The 18406-nt window shown below is 41.3% G+C and overlaps 1 protein-coding gene across 1 annotated transcript; it reads left to right on the top strand.

Moving 5' to 3' along the window:
• The first annotated feature begins 967 nt into the window (after positions 1–967).
• Positions 968–13204, top strand: DMRT2 (doublesex and mab-3 related transcription factor 2). Its single transcript, XM_021001858.2, is given in 5 exon segments — positions 968–3956; positions 4941–5082; positions 5085–5587; positions 8295–8397; positions 10947–13204. Coding segments are annotated over 4 exon segments (1752 nt in total). The 5' UTR covers positions 968–3956; positions 4941–4997; the 3' UTR covers positions 12008–13204.
• The last annotated feature ends 5202 nt before the right edge of the window (positions 13205–18406 follow it).

Below are 18406 nucleotides of genomic sequence, written 5' to 3'. Positions count from 1 at the left end.
ATGCGGGGGAACTGGAGCCAGCGAGGTGACGCCATGTAGGCCAGCAGGGGCGCAATGGGCTTAGTTTGCTGGTGGTTATTTTCCTCTTAGAGAAGGGGTACCGTCTATGTTACCATGAAGTCCCTAGAAAAGGGCCAATTAGGTTTCTAAGCTCTGTCCTGAACCTACAGATCCCTCCCCAAAACAACAGGCTCTCTCTCTTTGGGAATTCTGGAGAGAGTTCCGAAAGGAGTACCTAAAGATGGAGGACTCAATCGGCTTGCCCAGGGTCCTTAACTGGGAGGGTGAAAAGAGGGGTTAGAGACAGGGACATGGTGTGGGTGGGGCTGAAGGAACGAGGGAGTGGAAGCCATCTCTTTAATACACTCTCCTTTCTTCTGGTGCCCGGAATCATTCATTCTTTCTACTATTGGGTGTTTTGCAGCAAACTTCATTTCATTCCACTCCATTTCATTTCAACTCAGCTCAATTCAGTTCGAGTCAGCTCAATTAAATGTATTTCAGATCAGCTCAAGAGCAGCGGTGTATAGAGAAAAGAGTATTAGACCAAGAGCTGAGTTCAGATCCCTGCTCTGACACTCGTGCTCCGTGACTTCAGTTAAGTCACTTCACTGGTCTGGGCCTCTTGTATGAAGAACGAGGTGGTTGGATTAGGTTGTTTCAAGCTCCAGCAAGCTAAGTGAATCGTATGAATTAATTGCATTCAACAGATATCGTCGCCTCGCTGGTCACTCAACTTTTCATCTCCCCTTATTTCCTCCCAGTTCCCTGGAAATAGCTACTAATACTTCCTTCACCTTGAGTCTCCAGAGCCGTCATCTACCATGATGGAGATTGCGCTCTTGGACCATGCTTGCGCGTTGGCCTGGCATGTATTTTTCTCTTTGTGGACAGTTTACAGCACACATGGCTCAGTGGTTTCTGCTTTAGGTAGCGTTTATTTAAACTGAAAGAGCTCATATCTTTTGTTTATTTTCAATTTGGGGAGTAGTCTCTCCCTCTTTTTTCCGTTCACTCTCTTAATTTTATTTCTCCCTCTGCCACTCTTTCTTGTGGCACTGCTCTCTCTACCCTCTGTCCTTTTTCCGTTCTCCTCCCCCTTCTCTCTTTCCCCTTTTCCTTCTCTTTAACTTCCTCTCCTTCCCTCTCTTTGCTCTGCTGTTTACTCCTCCGTTCTCAATCCCCCCTCCTCCTTCTAACTTTAACCAGTGAGCTGGATTATTCTCAACAGTTTATTCTCTGGTTAACCAAAAGTGGGCAAGCTCACTTTCTTGTTTTCGTCAATTTCTTTGTCGCCCACCCCCTCCCGTTTAAACTGGCTTTCAAAAGAAAGCTGTTTTATCGGCCCCTCTCCAACTATATATATATAAAAAGGATTTCGTAGTCTGTAAAATGTACAACATATACTGTGTAATTGCGGTTTTGCATTATGCATGCATATTCCTAAGGAGAAACATGCTAATGTATATTTGCGAAGGTAAACTTGTAGCTGTCAAATATTGACACTGAAAAATTCAACAGGGATTAGTAAAAAAAATCTTTCCAACAATATACTATAATTACTCAAGAAAATTACCCAAGATGAAGTATATTTAACAATTAGGGGGTAGGGGGAGAAAACTTGGAAGGAGACAGAAGAGAAAACAAAATGCGCTTCATGACATTTATGGGTGCACTTATCACATTTTCTTAAGGGAGGCAGCAGAACTGGGTCTTTAACTTATACCTCCTGATTCCCAATTCAGTGAGCTTACAAGTACTTTTCTGAACAATATTGAGCGATTCACATAACCTCTCTGGATCTGTTTTATCATTTGGACTTCAGTTTCATCAAAATAGCTTGCCTCTTAGGATTGTTGTGAGGATTAGATAAGCTAATGTATTTTAAAGTATTTGGAGAAATAAAAGCCACGTTGTACAAACAAAAAGGAGTGATGTTATGAGTAGAAGGTATAGAAACGGTTTATGTAAATTTAACCTTTATCTATCTGCCTTTCCTTGTTTGACAACCTGTCTGTTGTTGCTTCTATTTTATCCTTTATGGAAAACGAGAGCTTTTCTGAAATCATCACAAGAGAAGCATAAATATCGAAAACCAGCCTGTCCCTTTTCACCTTTGCCATCTTGGGATGCAAACGCCTTCGAGCCTCAGAGATTTCCACCAGCTGGAGTTTAGGAAGATATTTTCTAAAAACGTGCCCAGAAACGTTCACCTAAATTAAGGAATCTTCTCGGGAAAGAGCAACATTTCAAAAACACAACACACAGGAATAGCCTACATCATTTGGAGGGAGGAGGTTAGAGATTCCAGTGGAAAAAATTTAGTTTTTAACGTAATTAGTAAATTGATTGTGTTCAAACATCCTGAAGTTTGAGTATCCTCTGAAGAAGGAATTGCAGGGGGGAAATGACCATTGGAGCTAAGCCAACATGTCCCAGTTCAGTGGTGAAAAGCTTCAGGATCCCTGGGTGATTTCTTCTTAACCTCCCACCTAACTCATTCATATTATGGTGTAACTAGCAAATTACTAGCTCTAATTTTTAAAATCAATACATAACACAGGTATAAATTAAAAGAACAGCCTTTCCTTTTGATATAGTGTGAAGTTAATGACAGTGAATGCTTTTATTTCCAGGAAGTTTCTTGGAATTTGAGAGTTGAAGGGAAGAGCCAGTAGGAAATCTCTTTCCTTTATAAATGAAAACGTATTAAAATAATCATGCTTTAAAAACTCCCACTAGATTAACACAACATGCTTATCTGGTAGTTACTTTTATGAAAGGATAAACATTCATATCTGTTGATGCATCAGTTATCCCAACAGAAAAATAAAATTCGATATTGGATAAACATTAGAAACAAAAACAAAAGACAACTTTACAATTGGGGAAGGAGTGAGTAATACGATAAAGAGTTTTGGGCTTCTAAAATGAAAGACTCTACGTACACACAAATGTTGAATGCGTACAGAGATTTTGAATTACGAGCAGTTTTGAATAATGATTGCTTCCAGAAGAGAAAGGACGCCATCATTTCCCCCATTAACTTTCGTTTAATTTTAAGTGAATGATTGTGACGTATCCCCCTCAGCTAGTCCCTCTGACCTCCTGCGGTAGTATTTATTACTTTCTCTCCCATGTGTTTACAATATAGGCTTTGAAAACCCATTATCATTGTGCCTCCGCATGTGTGAGTGGCTATATTTTTGTTTTCTTGCCCGAGTGAGAAACAGTGACTTTTCCTTAGACCCCAGTTAGTTACCCAATTGGTGCTTGCTTTGGTAAAGGTGACCCCGCTTTACCGAAAGCACAGACAGTCGGACTTGGCAGGGCACTGCAGGGGAGGAGACAAGCGGTAACCGAGAAGGCGGAGGGGACAGAGGGCCAGGGAAACTCCATAGCCAATCAGAACGCCCATCGGTTGACAACCTACCAATCAGTTGGTCCGGAGCGCGGCAGTCTGAGCGGATAATACAAGGAAGGGGCGAGGCGGCCCCGGGACTGTTACTGTAGACCGACCTGTGTGTGAGGCTTCAGAGCAGTGCAAAGGAGCAAGCTGCCTTGGTCATAGCAGGAGCATTACGATCTCCCCTATATTTTCTCTGCTAGAGCGATCCCAGAGGCGTGTCCACGACTTCGCAGGTCTTCAGCACCTCTTCCCATCAACTAGGGCTGCAAAAGGCTCTACCCTGGCTCAAATCCCCCAACCCTCCAACTCCTCTAACCCCTGCTATGGACTACTGAGAACTTGCCTATATCTCTTCCATCCCGCCCCTTCCCTTCTTTCTTCTTTCTCCCCCATCTTCGAATTCCCCATCTAGTGGGTTCCCTTACCGACTGTCAACTTCACAGAGAATTGATTCGTTCAATTCGCAAGCGCCCCCAGCAATCTGAGAGCCAGATCACAAGACTGGATGTCATTTGCATTTCCTGCCGCCCTGGACCACATAACTTTGGTGAGTCCGATTGCTTGGGGGAAATTGGAGGTGGGAGCTGAACTAAGTCCTGGATTTGGGATGCCCAAAAACCATAAACTTTTTTTTTTAAAAGTTTTAAGCCAGGTCCTTTGACTTAACAGATTTAAACCAAGGCACACGTCATGTATTACCTACCCAGGTTCGGCCTTACATAGCTCGGTTGTTTCGAATGTATAAGACTTTTGGGGAGCCAGTGACAGTGGTATTTAAAGAGCAGAAGCAGAACTTGCTTTACAAAGCTTCTAATTCTTTCTGGAGAATGAGGGACATAATTCATTCCAAAAACCAAGCTACATCAATGGGGCATAATTGTGTCCATTTGTAGTTTCACAAAGTGTTAAGTTGGGTGAAAAGATAACTAAGAATGGGAAGGCTTTGTCACCAGTTTACAATCAACTTCTAAAAAAGGGAAAAACATATTCTGTATTGGTGCCACCAAACCTGCCACTTCAGTGAAATCTGACAGGTGGCCTAGTCTGGCCTAGAGCAACAGCAGAGATACACATGCGTTTTAATAGAGATTTTAATCTTGAAGTAACAGGCTCCAAGTATGACACAGGAACTCTTTGTGGGAATCCGGAGAGAGAGGCAATATCTTTTACTATATTTGTTTAATGAATGGAGCAAAATGCAGTTAGTTGTCCGGGTTGGCGTAAGGTTTAGGTAATAAATTCAGCATGACTACATTTGACAGAAACCTGACATGTAGATAATAATTACACTTCATTTGTGCTAAGGTGATAAGGATCAGTGCTTTGTATGTCCCGGGGCTAAGGTCGTGTGTGTGTGTGTGTGTGTGTGTGTGTGTGTGTGTGTGTGTGTGTGTGTGTGTGCTTGGGCGCGCCAATTGGGAATGGGTAACCTTGAGGCAAATTAAAGGCTATTAAGTCTCGGCGGGGTTCCGTGATCAAGGTAGAGATTGAAACTGTGTTGGATCTCTCGGATATCGTTTTGTCTTCACAGTGAGCAGGTCCGGCCAAGGTGCGGGTCGAGAAGAGAGGAGACCCAAGGCGCACAACCATGGCCGAACTTCAGGCAGCCCTTGCGCCAGGGGACTGGGAGATAGACGTGGAGAGCTTGGAGCTAGAGGAAGAGGGCCAGGGAACGCAATGCCGCCGTCGTCGCTGCTGCCTCCGCAGCTCCCCCGGCCGCGTGGGTCCGGCTCCCTGTCAGCAGGAGGAGATGGGGAGGACGAGGAAGAGGACGAAGACGAGGAAGAGGAGGAAGATGAAGGAGAGGAAGAAGGAGAAGGGGAAGACGAAGGGCCATCCCCGGGGGCGCCAGACCCACCCCAGCAGCGGGCGCAACTGAAGGAGCAGGGCCCAGGGCCGCGGCCACTGCCGCCCCAGCAGTCCCTGCAGGGGCAGCCCGAGGCGGCAGGACAGGCCGAGCGAGGGGGCAGCTGTGCCAGAGGCGGGGGCGAGCAGAGGAAGCTTAGCCGCACGCCCAAGTGCGCCCGCTGCAGAAACCACGGCGTGGTGTCCTGCCTGAAGGGCCACAAGCGCTTCTGTCGATGGCGGGACTGCCAGTGTGCCAACTGCTTGCTGGTAGTGGAGAGACAGCGAGTCATGGCGGCTCAGGTGGCACTCCGGAGGCAGCAGGCCACTGAGGTGGGTATTTGGCTACAGGGCACGGGTGGCACCTGGGCTTGGAAGGGACTGGTGGTGGTGGTGGTGGTGGACAATATCAGAGGTAGAGTGCAACGAGGGGTGTGTGTGTGTGTGTGTGTGTGTGTGTGTGTGTGTGTGTGTGTGTGTGTGCTCAGTACAGGTAACAGGGTCCCCGTTCTTTAGGGAGCACCAGAGGGCAGTTTGAGGTGTGTGTGTGGTGAATCTTAAGAGGTGAGGAGACATTCTGAGGCTGCATGATTTACTGAAGGGTTCTTAACCTTTTCTATGTCCTGGACTCTTCTGCAGTCTGATGAAGCATATGGACTCCTCAGAATAATATTTTCAAATGCATAAAATAAAATGCATGGGTTTACAAAAGAAGACACTTATATTGGAATACAGTGATCAAAATATTGAAAAGATATATTAAATATCTCAAATATTAAACAAAAAGTTCATGGACCTCAGCTTAAGAACCCCTGGTCCAGTGAAATGAGAGCTTCAGTCAGAGACAGAGGGCATAGGTTCAGTTACAGGCACTTTTTACTGCTTGTGTGTAAAAAATTACTACTCCTTTTTGGGACTCAGTTTCCTCATCTATAAAAAGAGAGCTTTGGATTAAAGATGTCTAAGGTCCTTTTCAGCTCTAAATCTTATGATCCTACCAGAATTCAGAAAGATAGCCCCACTAGCTATTCGGGTGCTCCATCCTGGCACTTTAAAAACAGATTCCAGTGGCCCAGAGGGGAGAAACCTAACCTCCAAAATGTCTGACCAAATAGAGCCACATTTTACCTTCTGTTCTCCTATCCTGTTTTATGATTGAACCCACCTCCCCTCCTCTTTTCATCCTCTTAAAAGGGTATGGAAGAACCTCTCAGTTGACAGTCCTAGAGTTCTGGGGGCTAGAGACAGTAGTAGTAGGGCTTCCCTCTGTACCTGGCTGTATGATCATTCTTCTCTCCTCTTCCTCCTCCCCAAGCATTTCAACTAATTTGTCTTCAATTAGATTGGAAATGATAAATAAATGGTTGTTAGTTGAATTCAGATTATTTTTTTTTTGAATGGTCAGGCTGCTAAGATCAGGGAGGAAGCCTAAGGCTATTTGTCCCTGCCAGCTTGAATTCTAGAACTGAGAAACTTAGAGGTCTCTTTACATACATTTCTGAGGAGTTGGAAAGAATTCAGGGCTGAGATCACCCTTTAGTCAAGATGGGAAAGAGTTATGGGACATATGATTTCAAGGGGGTTGGGTACTCACAGTCTGGAGGCTCCCTTCGCTGATACAGATCAGTAACTCATCTCTAACTTTGTCTTAGAGAACTGCCCATGGGCCCTGAGAGGTTAAGTGAATTCCCTATGGTCATGCAGATATTATGTATCAGAAGCAAGATTTACATTTCCTGTCTTCGAATATTACTCCCTCTTAATATAAATGTGAGTTAGCCATTGTTTGACTCTACCACTGCTAATACTAGGAAGGGTATTGCTTATTTTCTTTTTGGGCTGTCTTTTCCCTGTTCATAACCAAGGTGGAGCTGGAGGTATAGGGGTAGCAGAGGAGAATTGCTGAGCTTTCCCCACCATCGGAAGCCCAGCCCTCTCCCAGGCCTAAGATTTCAGCCCAGCTAAATCTGCTGGAGTTGGGTTGCATGCTACGACTCACATCGCTATTCATGGGGTTATGGTTGAGAAACTGCTCTCTCCCTCCTCCACCTGGCTGTTCTGGATGGTTTAGTTTTGGTCTCATTTTCCTAAAATGCATAAAGGACTAACCTTGCATTTCCAGGGTGTCTGGGGACAAGAAAGGGGATCTTTAAAAACAGAGATCCTAGCTGCCCAGAGCTTAGAGGGAGAGAAAACTAGCTTCCAAAATCACTGACCAAGGATAGTCATCTACTCCTTTCAGTAGTTAATGAATCATTGAACCACTATCTGCTTCCCTCTGTCCATTCAGCATGCTCTGGTTAGGATAAATTTCTTCTTGACTTTGGTCTCCTCTGGATTGGCCCCTTGGTTTTCAGTGGGCTTGCTGTTCTTACTCTACACCCCAAATAATTTGTGGACCCTTAGTCTAAATGGTGTGTGTGTGTGTGTGTGTGTGTGTGTGTGTGTGAGAGAGAGAGAGAGAGAGAGAGAGAGAGACAGAGAGACAGAGAGACAGAGACAGAGACAGAGAGAGACAGAGAGAGAGACAGAGAGAGAAAGTAGTTACAATTAGGTGGGAATTTGGAAGATTATGCCAGATTTGGAGTGGTAGCAAGCAGCAGGGAGCCTGCCTGGGAAAACAGCTTGCCAAGGGCTCCCAGGGCCTGGAAGAGTACAGGAGGGAATAATGGAGAGTGGAGTGGGGAGACATGAGGGGAGGCTGATAGCTGAGAAGGGGTATTTGATCCCAAGCTAGGAGAAAATAGAATCATACAGACTGCTTGCTCCTTATACTTCTTACTGGTTGGCTTCTTGGGTAGATACTTCTCTTTTCTGGACCTTACCCCTCTTCTGATAGTTAGGGTACTGACCTCATTCCCCTCCGAATGGCCTGCCGTTGAGTTTTTTACATACACATATTCATTTCCTCATCTTATTTAGAATTGTTTTCATATCATGGAAGTAAAAAAGAGGTTTGAGAGCTATGTCCTCATCATTACCTTCATCTATCCCTTTTCTTGGGGCAGTCTGGTTAATTTTGCTTCCTCCCTACCTGCAGGACAAGAAAGGGCTCTCCGGGAAACAGAATAATTTTGAACGCAAAGCAGTCTACCAGAGACAAGTCCGGGCACCCAGTTTGCTGGCCAAAAGCATTTTGGAAGGTAAAACAAAACCAAAACATATCCTTTTGATCTCGGGGAACCCAAGGTCTTTTGCACTTGAAATGAGCTATGCTGGGCTGCCTAATCTCTGCTTCTCAGGACTTGTATATTCCTTGACCTGTGGAGAAATCTGAGCAGCAAGTACTTCCAAGTTCTGAAGGCTTCCTTTCTTGCACCAAATAGCTGCAGCAGAGAACATAAACAAGTTTGTGCTAATCATGGCCCCATTTGGGATAGCTTGTTTATTACTAAACTTTCCATCATAACAGATTTAGTTGCAGTTTACTGGCCAATAGATTATAATTTAGGCAAGATGAAAATTTCCTGTGCAGGATTATGCTGACGATAACTTTGAATGTAATTAGAAAGAACAACTGTTAGATGGAAAGAAAGAACCAAAGAAAGGAAGTTTCACCCTCATCCTTGCTGGACACTCCAGGGGCTGTGTCTAAGCACGTAAAATGAAGTAAGGAGTTGAACCTAGCAGTTTTGATTGGTATGGGCATCTAATCCAGGTAATTCACCTAGAGAAATTTATTTTTGTCTTTCCCTCCAGAGAATTGCCTCTGATCTATACTTTTCTTCATTGTCTGAATTCATGACCCAAAGCAATGCTTTAAATAATATGTTGTTTCATAAACACACTTCTTCCCAATGACCTTTTGGGCCATTTCTATATCAAACCAAATTAACTAAAGGGTAAATTTGGGCTGTGCAGACCTGGTGATTACACTTATTCACTTGTTCTGGTGCCCAGAGATGTAGCCATGAATGGTTTCTCTCTTCTTCTTTCTTTTAAAAAGATATTTTGTGTCCTTCAATTGAAGAAGATCTTTATATATCATCTGCTAAACAGCATATGACTACCTTGTTAAAAAATAACTTTTTGAAAAAAGTCTGTCACTGTGTTTTATTTTATTTATTTCCATCCCAGAAAGTTCAGATTGGAAAGCATATTTTCAAGTCCAGAATTATGAGGTTTCATTAGCTGAGCATTCTAGGTTCATAAGCTATTTTCCACTGCCGTATTTTGTGCTATGTAGATCAGATCTCAAACTATTTTTTGCACATCAGAAGTTAATTTGGTTGTTAACTGGGCAAACAAATTGATGATGATACAGGTCATACTTTAAAAGTGCAATTGAGCTGCCTGTGCAAAAATGTCAGCCTAAATCTAGATAAATAACTTCCTGGCAAAGATTTGTGCTATAGAAATAGAAACATTAATTTTCATCTTTTATTTTATTTGCAAATGAGCGCAATGGATTCGTCATTATGTAAACACAAATGGTACAATAGACTTTTCAAACAAATTTGATAGTGGTGAATACTGGCGAATGATGACAGGCCTAAAGTATTTTATGTTGCCAGAAATGCTATTTATATTACACTAATCTTTGTTTTTGACCCTGTCTCTATTCACAAAACATGAGATGACTTAATCTGTGTTCTAATGTTTGACTGTAGAGCCATTTTGGTTTCTTGCCAAGATAATTAGTGATTGGGGAAAGATATACATAATACACACATATACACATGTGTGTATATATATATATACACACACACACTATACATACATACATACACACAGATTTATAAAAAGGTACTTTAAATACCTTCTAGTGAATTTTCTTTCCCTGACTTTTCCCCTCTGAGAAGAGTAACTAGAATGTTCAATGCAGTGTTTGGCTAGCAACAAAGGCTTCCCAGTGTTCTCTGCTTCCCTTGCTGTCCCTGAAATTCATTCTGAATCTTATCTCTTATTCTTCTTACTAATCTGCATTAAATTTCTTTATTTCTCTTTTCTTCTAGTTATCCTTGGATTATTCCACATCTGTAACAATGTGTACATAATGGTCCATCTTTAGAAAATAGATATGACATCTGCTCTAGGTATAGATTTCTTTTTTGATAATAGAAAAAGGGTGATGTGATGATAATGTAATTCATTTTAGGAAGCAAGTGAGGCAACTTGGAAGGATGGTGAGAATACTGGACTGAGAGTCATGAGACCTTGGCCATGGGTTGTGCTACCAGCTAGTTATGGGACAATGGCCAAGTCACATCACCTCTCTAGGTCTCAGTTTCCTTACCAGTAAAACAAGGGAATTACACTAAATGGTTTCTAAGGTCTCCTCTAGCACCAATATTTCATAGTATGCTAAGTAGCATCCTCTCCTAAAATGCTAGAGCTTGTGAAAAACATGAACTTTTGCGTCAGTAAGCCCCAAAAAGGTAAAGTTGGAGAAAATGTACAATGGAAATTACAGAGAGGATTCTTTTTCAGGTATGGGTTGGATTAGGCATCCTCTCAAGTCCCTTCCAACTCTTGAGATTCTGTGAAGTTGGATCTGGAACTACCCTCTTGCTCCACTTGCATTGGGGTTAGAAAATTCTAGTAATATGGAATTGTGGATAGTGGTTCTTAAATGTTGTTAACTAGAGCATAAGTGCCCTCATTCTTGAGTTTCTTCTTGCCGTGTTGTTGTTCAACCCTCTGTTCTTTTCGCATATTAAGATCACTTGTCTTCATCCTTTGCCCTCTTTAGGCTACCGCCCCATTCCAGCAGAGACTTACTTGGGAGGGACTGCCCCTCTGCCTCCCCCAGTGAGCGACAGGATGAGAAAAAGACGAGCATTTGCTGATAAAGAACTAGAGAACATTATGCTAGAGAGAGAATTTAAAGAGAGAGAGATGATGGAAGCCACTCAAGCTGCTGCCTTGTTTCTGCCTAACCGCGTGGTGCATGGATCTGAATATAACACCTATAAAACTGCCTACAGCCCAACTCCAGTGGAAACTCCGAGCAAGGACTTTTGCAATTTTTTACCTACCTGTCTCGATCTGACTATGCAGTATTCTGGATCTGGGAACATGGAACTGATTTCTTCTAATGTCAGCGTGGCCACTACCTACCGGCAGTACCCTTTGTCTTCCCGACTCTTAGTCTGGCCCAAGTGTGGCCCCATCAGCGATGCTCTTCTTTACCAACAGTGCCTACTAAACGCAACCACTTCAGTACAAACTCTGAAACCTGGAGCCAACTGGGACTCTAAGGTGTCCCAAGTTCAAGATGGACAAAACATAGAACACAGCATGATGTCACCCAAAATGGAGAACTCTCCATTGTTGCCTCATGCTCATGAGATGCAAGCCTCCAGAAATGAAATTCAGTGTGCCCTTCAGGAAGTTCGTGAAAGATCAGCTTTCTCCCCTCCCAAAAGACATTTTTCACAGATCTCTCACAAGGACTCTGTGTCTCCTCAAGAGCATGTCTTAAACAAGATCAGCAAAGAAAGCAGTAGGCACCCTCTGCCACTCAAATATAATCCATTCCACTCATTATTTCAGCAAACACTTAATGACAAATCAGGACCTGAGTTAAAAACACCATTTGTCAAAGAATCCTTTGAAGAGGCAGCTAAAAAACATAGAGAGTGTTCAGTCAAAGAGAACCAGAAATACAAATTTACAATAGACAGATACGCAAAAGACTTTTTTGCAGCCAAACAAGTTGGAGCGAAACTTTCCACAAATGAACCTCTGTCATTTTCTGTTGAGTCTATTCTTAAGAGGCCCTCATCTGCTGTCACTCATGTCTCTCAATGAACTACTGCTTAAAGGGGAGACTTTAAACTTCTGGCATCTTGCAGAACTTTTGCCAGCTACTATTTTTAATGAAAAAAAAATGTACAGAGGAGCTAATGATGTAAATGATGATTTAAAAATGTGTTCATATGTATGCATGTGCCTTTTCCCATTCAAATAAATATATTTAAATCTAAAGACTAGATTGCACCTAGATGCAAACTGTAAAGTGCTATGCTTTACACAGCATTTCAGAAACAACAATAAAAATGAAATTGCATATGAACAGACCCACTTGCTGAAATAACTAATTCTGTCGGCCTAGGTAAATAGGAAGCTTTCATCTGTTCATGTGATAGAAATGTTTAAGTCAGCTAGATGCTGAAACATCCTAGAGAGTAAGTCAAAATGATCTCTCTTTTAATTCTGCATTTTGAAAGTCTTGGGTGAATTCAGCTTTGGTGATTATGGGAAAATGGCAAAAATGCTCCGAAGAAAAACACAAGGATTATTAAAACTCTCTAGATTCACATACTTCTAGGCCATCTGAAACTCAAGATAGTTAAAATGATCATAGGATCATAAAGTTTAGAACTGGAAAAGACCTCAACGGTCATCTAGTACTCATTTTACAGATGAGGAAACTGAGGCCTAGGATAGTTAAAAAGTCTCCAAAGTCACATAGATTGTAAGTGTCAGAGTCAAAACTCCAACCAGGGTTCTCTGACTCCAAATCCATTATTTTCTGTTTTTTCTACCATAACATAACTTGCTGTTTATTTCATGGTATTAAAAGCAGTCCTGTGGTTCCTTTATGTACTTTGTATTTTTATTTTACAATGCTACCCTATTATTCTTAAAATCTATTACATGTTTGCCATGGCCACAAATTCATCACTTAATGGCTAACCTACTGGTAATAAAGAGTGCCTATTGCCCAGGTTATTGACATATAGGTGGATGTCAAGTGCTTGAGTAAGTTTGTTAGTTCCTAGATCTTGGACAGATGCCACTGATAGACCATGAAATGGGCCCAGATTTGAATAAGAAGAGAAGGGCATGCTGGATCACATTTGGAAAACTGCAGAGTGCTTTCAATGACACTAAGTTACTCCATGTCACAAAAGTTTGTCTTTTGAGTAGAAATATTCACCCAGGTTTTCTTCTCTCTTTTAAAAAACCAAATAACCAATGGTTTATCAATTTTATTGTTTTTCATAAAACCAACACTTAGTTTTATTTATTAATTAAAAATTTTTTACATTCAAGTTTTATTAACCTCACCTTTAATTTTTAGGATTTCCAATTTAGTGTTTAATTGTGGATTTTTAGTTCTTTTTTGAAGTTTTTTTTAATTGCGTACCCAATTCATTGGTCTGCTCTTTCTCTATTTTATTGATGTAAGGGATGATGTCCGGTTATGATTCATGGAACATCACTATCTCAGAATGATCAAAATTTCAGCTCCACCAAAGAGAGCAATGGAAAAATGATTGGTAGGTATGGATAGGCTGCAACCTATTACAGTGATGACTTGCGTATGTGAAGTGAGAGGAAAACCATCATCGAGCATATGTAAGTTTGGAAAGGAAGGAAAGTCATATAGCAAGAGTGGGAAATAACAGATGGACACCCTGAAAGTAGCTCTGGTATTCATGAAATATTAAAAGGCCCCTAAGGCATTAGATTTATGGAAGAATATGGACAAGAATAATGTCGAATGAGAAGGCATGAATGAGCTGCTATCCACATTGGTTGAGGGAATGAATGTAATAAAATCTCTTATTATGAATCCAAAAAACCACTGAAAATCCTTAATGTTTTGCTCCATAAATGATTATAGATTAAGATTTGGAAAGGTCTTCAAATATCATCCAGTATAACATATACTTGAATAAGAATTCCTTCCATATAAACACACGCATGAGTGTACACACACATTTATGCATACACACACACACACACACACACACACACACTCAAACATTTATTAATATCCTAGTGGGCTGAGCACAGATTGTTGCTTGGTAGAAACAATGGTAAAGATGAGAAGTTTAGAATAGACATGGCCGTTGACCTCAAAGAGTTTGATTGGGGCTAGGAAATCAACATGAATATCTGTAATTCACATTGTTATATGAGAAGTGCATTAAAGTCATGAAACAAAATGCAATTTGAGACTTGAGGGGAAAGGATGATAGGTAACCAGGGGACTCAGGAATGATTTCATGAAAGAGAGGACATGTCTGACACATAATGGCTGTGTTAGACAAGTTGTTAAACAATTACTGCTCCAAGCAAATTTCTAAGAGTATAAATTCATAGGGGGTTCTTACCTGCTTTAGCAGAGAGAATTTCATGGTTCCAGTAACCATCTTTAAAGGATAGGTAAGAATTGAACAGGAAGATAGGGAAGAAGGCTTTTCAGGGATAGGGGATTGCCTGAGCAAAAGCTGACAGAAATAATATCACAAAGTTGTTCAGGGGCAAAGAATTAATCTGCTTTATCTGGTTCCTAAGTGTACCTGGAGGTAGATAATATGAAATAAACCCAGAAAGATTGCCAGGTTCTAAAGACCTTAGTTGCTAGGCAGAGACATTTAAAAAATTTGTAACTCAACTAGTAAGCAACTATTAAGCACCTGAGGGGGGCGGTGAGGAACCTTCGGCCTCGAGGGCACATGTGGCCCTCTAGGTCCTCAAGTGTGGCCCTTTGACTGAATCCAAACTTTACAGAACAAATCCCCTCAAAAGGATTTGTTCTGTGAATTGGGTTTAAGTGAAGTAGAGTTGTGCAATTTCGTCAGCCTCATTCTCTCTTCCTGAATCACTGAAGTCCTGCCCATCTACCTTTGGTGTCTGCCTTTTCAACTTTCAATTTATGAACTTTGGTGACTGAGCAAATGTTAATACTACAGGCAGAAATACTCAAATCAAAAAGGAAGAGTACACTTTGGGAAAGAAAATGCATTTCTTTTGTTGACTTTAACATGCAAGTGGATCCGTGGGACATGTGGGCAGATATCTCCAGAAGGTAGTTAGAGATGTGGGTCTGTAGGTCAGAAGAAGGGTTGGGAGTAGAAAAAATAAATTTGATAGGAGGGAATTGAATCAAGGACGAAAGTAGAGGAATTAGTATCTCTTCTATTGTTGGAATGAAGGAGAAGAGAGAGAGTAATGCTGCTGAGAGGTTTAAGGACCTCCTTCCCCAATATTAAATGTTTTATTAGTGGGGCAGCTAGGTGGCACAGTGCATAGAGCTCTGGCCTTGGAGTCAGGAGGACCTGAGTTCAAATTTGGCCTCAGACACATGATACTCACCAGCTGTGTGACCCTAGGCAAGTCACTTAACCCTGATTACCTCACCAAAAAAAAAGTTTTATTAGAAGTGACACTTACTATAAGCAAATAAACTTGCTTATTACTTGATTTTTAAATCAATTGATTTCAATAATGATAGCTGGGCAGCTAGATGGCACAGAGGATAGGGCACTGGGCCTAGAGTCAGGAAAACCTGAGTTCAAATTTGGCCTCAGATACTTGCTAGCTGTGTGACCCTGGATAAGTCACTTAACCTTGTTTGTCTCAGTTTCCTTATCTGCAAAATGAGATGGAGAAGGAAATGGCCATCCACTCCAGTGTCTCTGTCAAGAAAACCCTAAATGGGATTATGAAGAGTCAGACATGACTGAAATGACTGAACAACAATAAAATGACATCTAGCATTTCTATAGCGCCATAAGGTTTACAAAGTGCTTCACAACTATCATCTCATGCTATCCTTATGACAATTTTAGGAGTAAAAACTATTATTATTCCTATTTTATAGATGAGGAAACTGAGGCAGAGATTAAAATAACTTATCTATGATCACACAGCTGGTAAATGTTTGAGACTGGATTTAAATTTAGGTCTTCCTGATTCCAAGTTCAGCAGTCTATCTACTTACAGATTTCAACACACAATGTATCATAATAGTTTTTCAGCCTCTCCTTCTGTGTTCCTATCAGGATTCCTTTTTGGCCTGTTCTTATTCACCTTTCCTCATATGATCGTAATTACTGTACACTCCACTCTCCTGGTTCTGCTTTTTTTTATTGCTTCACATTATATCATAAAGGTCTTCCATATCCCTCTGTATTCCTCATTTTCACAATTTATTACCATTCCCTTATTATTGACATTTTGGTCTGAAGGTTTTTAAGATGTGGTAAAGGGGAACTGAAGGAGTTGATGTCAGAAAGTATTAGTTTTCTCAGTGAAGTAGGAGGCTGAGTCATCTATTTTGTGTGTGTGTGTGTGTGTGTGTGTGTGTGTTTTGTGGGGAGGGGTGTTGGTTGGTAGTAAGAGTAGAATAAATAAAAGTGTCAGTCATGGAAACTAAGATACAAGTCACTCAGGCTCCAGAGAGAAGCTTTGTGGAATATTAGATAAAGAATTGGCCTTAGAGGCAGCTAGGTGGGGCAGTGGATAGAGCACTGGCCCTGGAGTCAGGAGGACCTGAGTTCAAATCTGACCTCAGACACTTACTAGCTGAACAAGTCACTTAACCCCAATTGCCTCCCCCCCCCCAAAAAAAAAGAGAAAAAATTGGCCTTAAAGTCAGGAAGACCTGGATTCAAGTCCTACTTCACAATGAAATTGCAGATAAAAAAAAAAAGATATGACACATTAAAGTACCAAGTCATAGATCTAGATTTGGGTGGGAACTCAGAGGCTTTCTAGTTAATTTCCTTCATTGTATGGATGAAGAAACAGGGCCAGGGAGGCTAAGTAATTTGCTTAAGGTCACACAGATAGTAATAATCAAAAGCAGCATTTGAACTCAGATCTAGGGCACTTTTCACTGTACTATGTTGTCTCCCACCTAGGGAGTAGATTTTTAGATTTCACCCTTACCTTGAGAGTAACCGATGGCCTCAAATCCATTGGTGAGTTAAGGGGGTATCTATCCTGAGCATGTGAAGACTTCCCCTGGCAGAATGGGCACACGAGAACAGTTTGTGCCAAGGGCTATGAAAGTGGCTGAAGCAGCCACTGTGGAGCACTGAGAGCTTGGTCATCCACTACATCCTGGGGCCATCACCAGTTGTTCTGACTTTTGTCTTGCCACTGGACTTTGATGACTCTGGAAGAGAGGGTGAGGCTGACAGCTTTGTGCAATGCCTCATTTAAATCCAAATCACCTATGAGTCAAGAATCATCCCATGATGACACTGGTCCTCTTCAAAAATGAAGGACAGGGGCAGCTAGGTGGCACAGTGTATAGAGCACAGGACCTGGAATCAGGAGGATCTGAGTTCAAATCCGGCCTCAGACCAGATACTTGACACTTACCAGCTGTGTGACCCTGGGCAAGTCACTTAACCCCAATTGCCTCAGCAAAACAAACAAACAAACAAATAAATTAAAAATGAAGGACAAATAGTAACAACAACAGATTTCTAGATTTACTGTGAATCAGGGAGCAGGAAAGGTTAAGAGGTTATGGTTAGAGGGTACAATTGAACTGATCCCATCAGGGTGTAGTGGAAATGGGGTGGAGGAGATCCTTGGCAATGAGGAGGTAGATATATTCTATGGTCAAGTTGTCAGATCTATAAAATCACCAAAAAGTTGTCATCTAGTCACTGTTTGAAGACCTCCGGTGCCTGGGATTCACTATCTCTAAAGGTAACTATTCTATTACTTCTATTAATTGTTTTGAATCAGTACAATAAGAACATGTAATTAAAAAAAATGCTAAACCTCTTCCCTAGATACTAAATACTATGCTAAATACTCTTCTAGTATACTATTCTAGTTATGTCAAAACAAACAAACACTAAGAATTTTGTGCTTTTGTGATTATGCCTCTGAGTAGGACACATATGCTTCCTGTGACTCTGCTTTCTCATCTAGAAAACAAGAACAATGTGTTGTTGAATAAAGAGGACAACACGCAAAACAGTCAACTATTTTTTATTTAGTTGGTTTCCTGTTCTTTAAAATAGATAATTGTTTTCTATTGGTTTCAGAATGATTTAGTTCTTGATGGGTTTATGTGAAACCCTAGAGATTTTTTGAATCAACTCTAAAAATTGTGTCAAGTTTGAAAATATCCACTCTGGGGATTGATATGTTTTTGAGTTTATACAAGATAGAGACTAGACCTGTGATTTCATTGCTGTAAGGAATTCCTGGTGGAAACTCCTTTCACCAATGGTAAGCATCTTTTGTTAACCTTACAGTCTTAGGGAGTTGCCCAGACCATTGAGAAATGACTTACGCAGGGTTACCTAGCAGATAAATGTCAGAGTCAAGACTTGAACCCAGGGCTTCCTGGTTTTGAAGTCAGTTCTCTATCCACTAAGCCACATTGCCTCTTTTTGTAAATACAAAATATATATGATAGTATTTTTCATGTAGCCAACCTTTCTT

This window comes from Phascolarctos cinereus, unplaced genomic scaffold, assembly GCF_003287225.1.
Source record: "Phascolarctos cinereus isolate Bilbo 61053 unplaced genomic scaffold, phaCin_HiC Scaffold_4;HRSCAF=312, whole genome shotgun sequence".
Lineage (NCBI taxonomy): Eukaryota > Metazoa > Chordata > Mammalia > Diprotodontia > Phascolarctidae > Phascolarctos > Phascolarctos cinereus.
The sequence above is the reverse complement of the archived record's forward strand: the minus strand, read 5'-3'. Positions and strand labels throughout refer to the sequence as shown.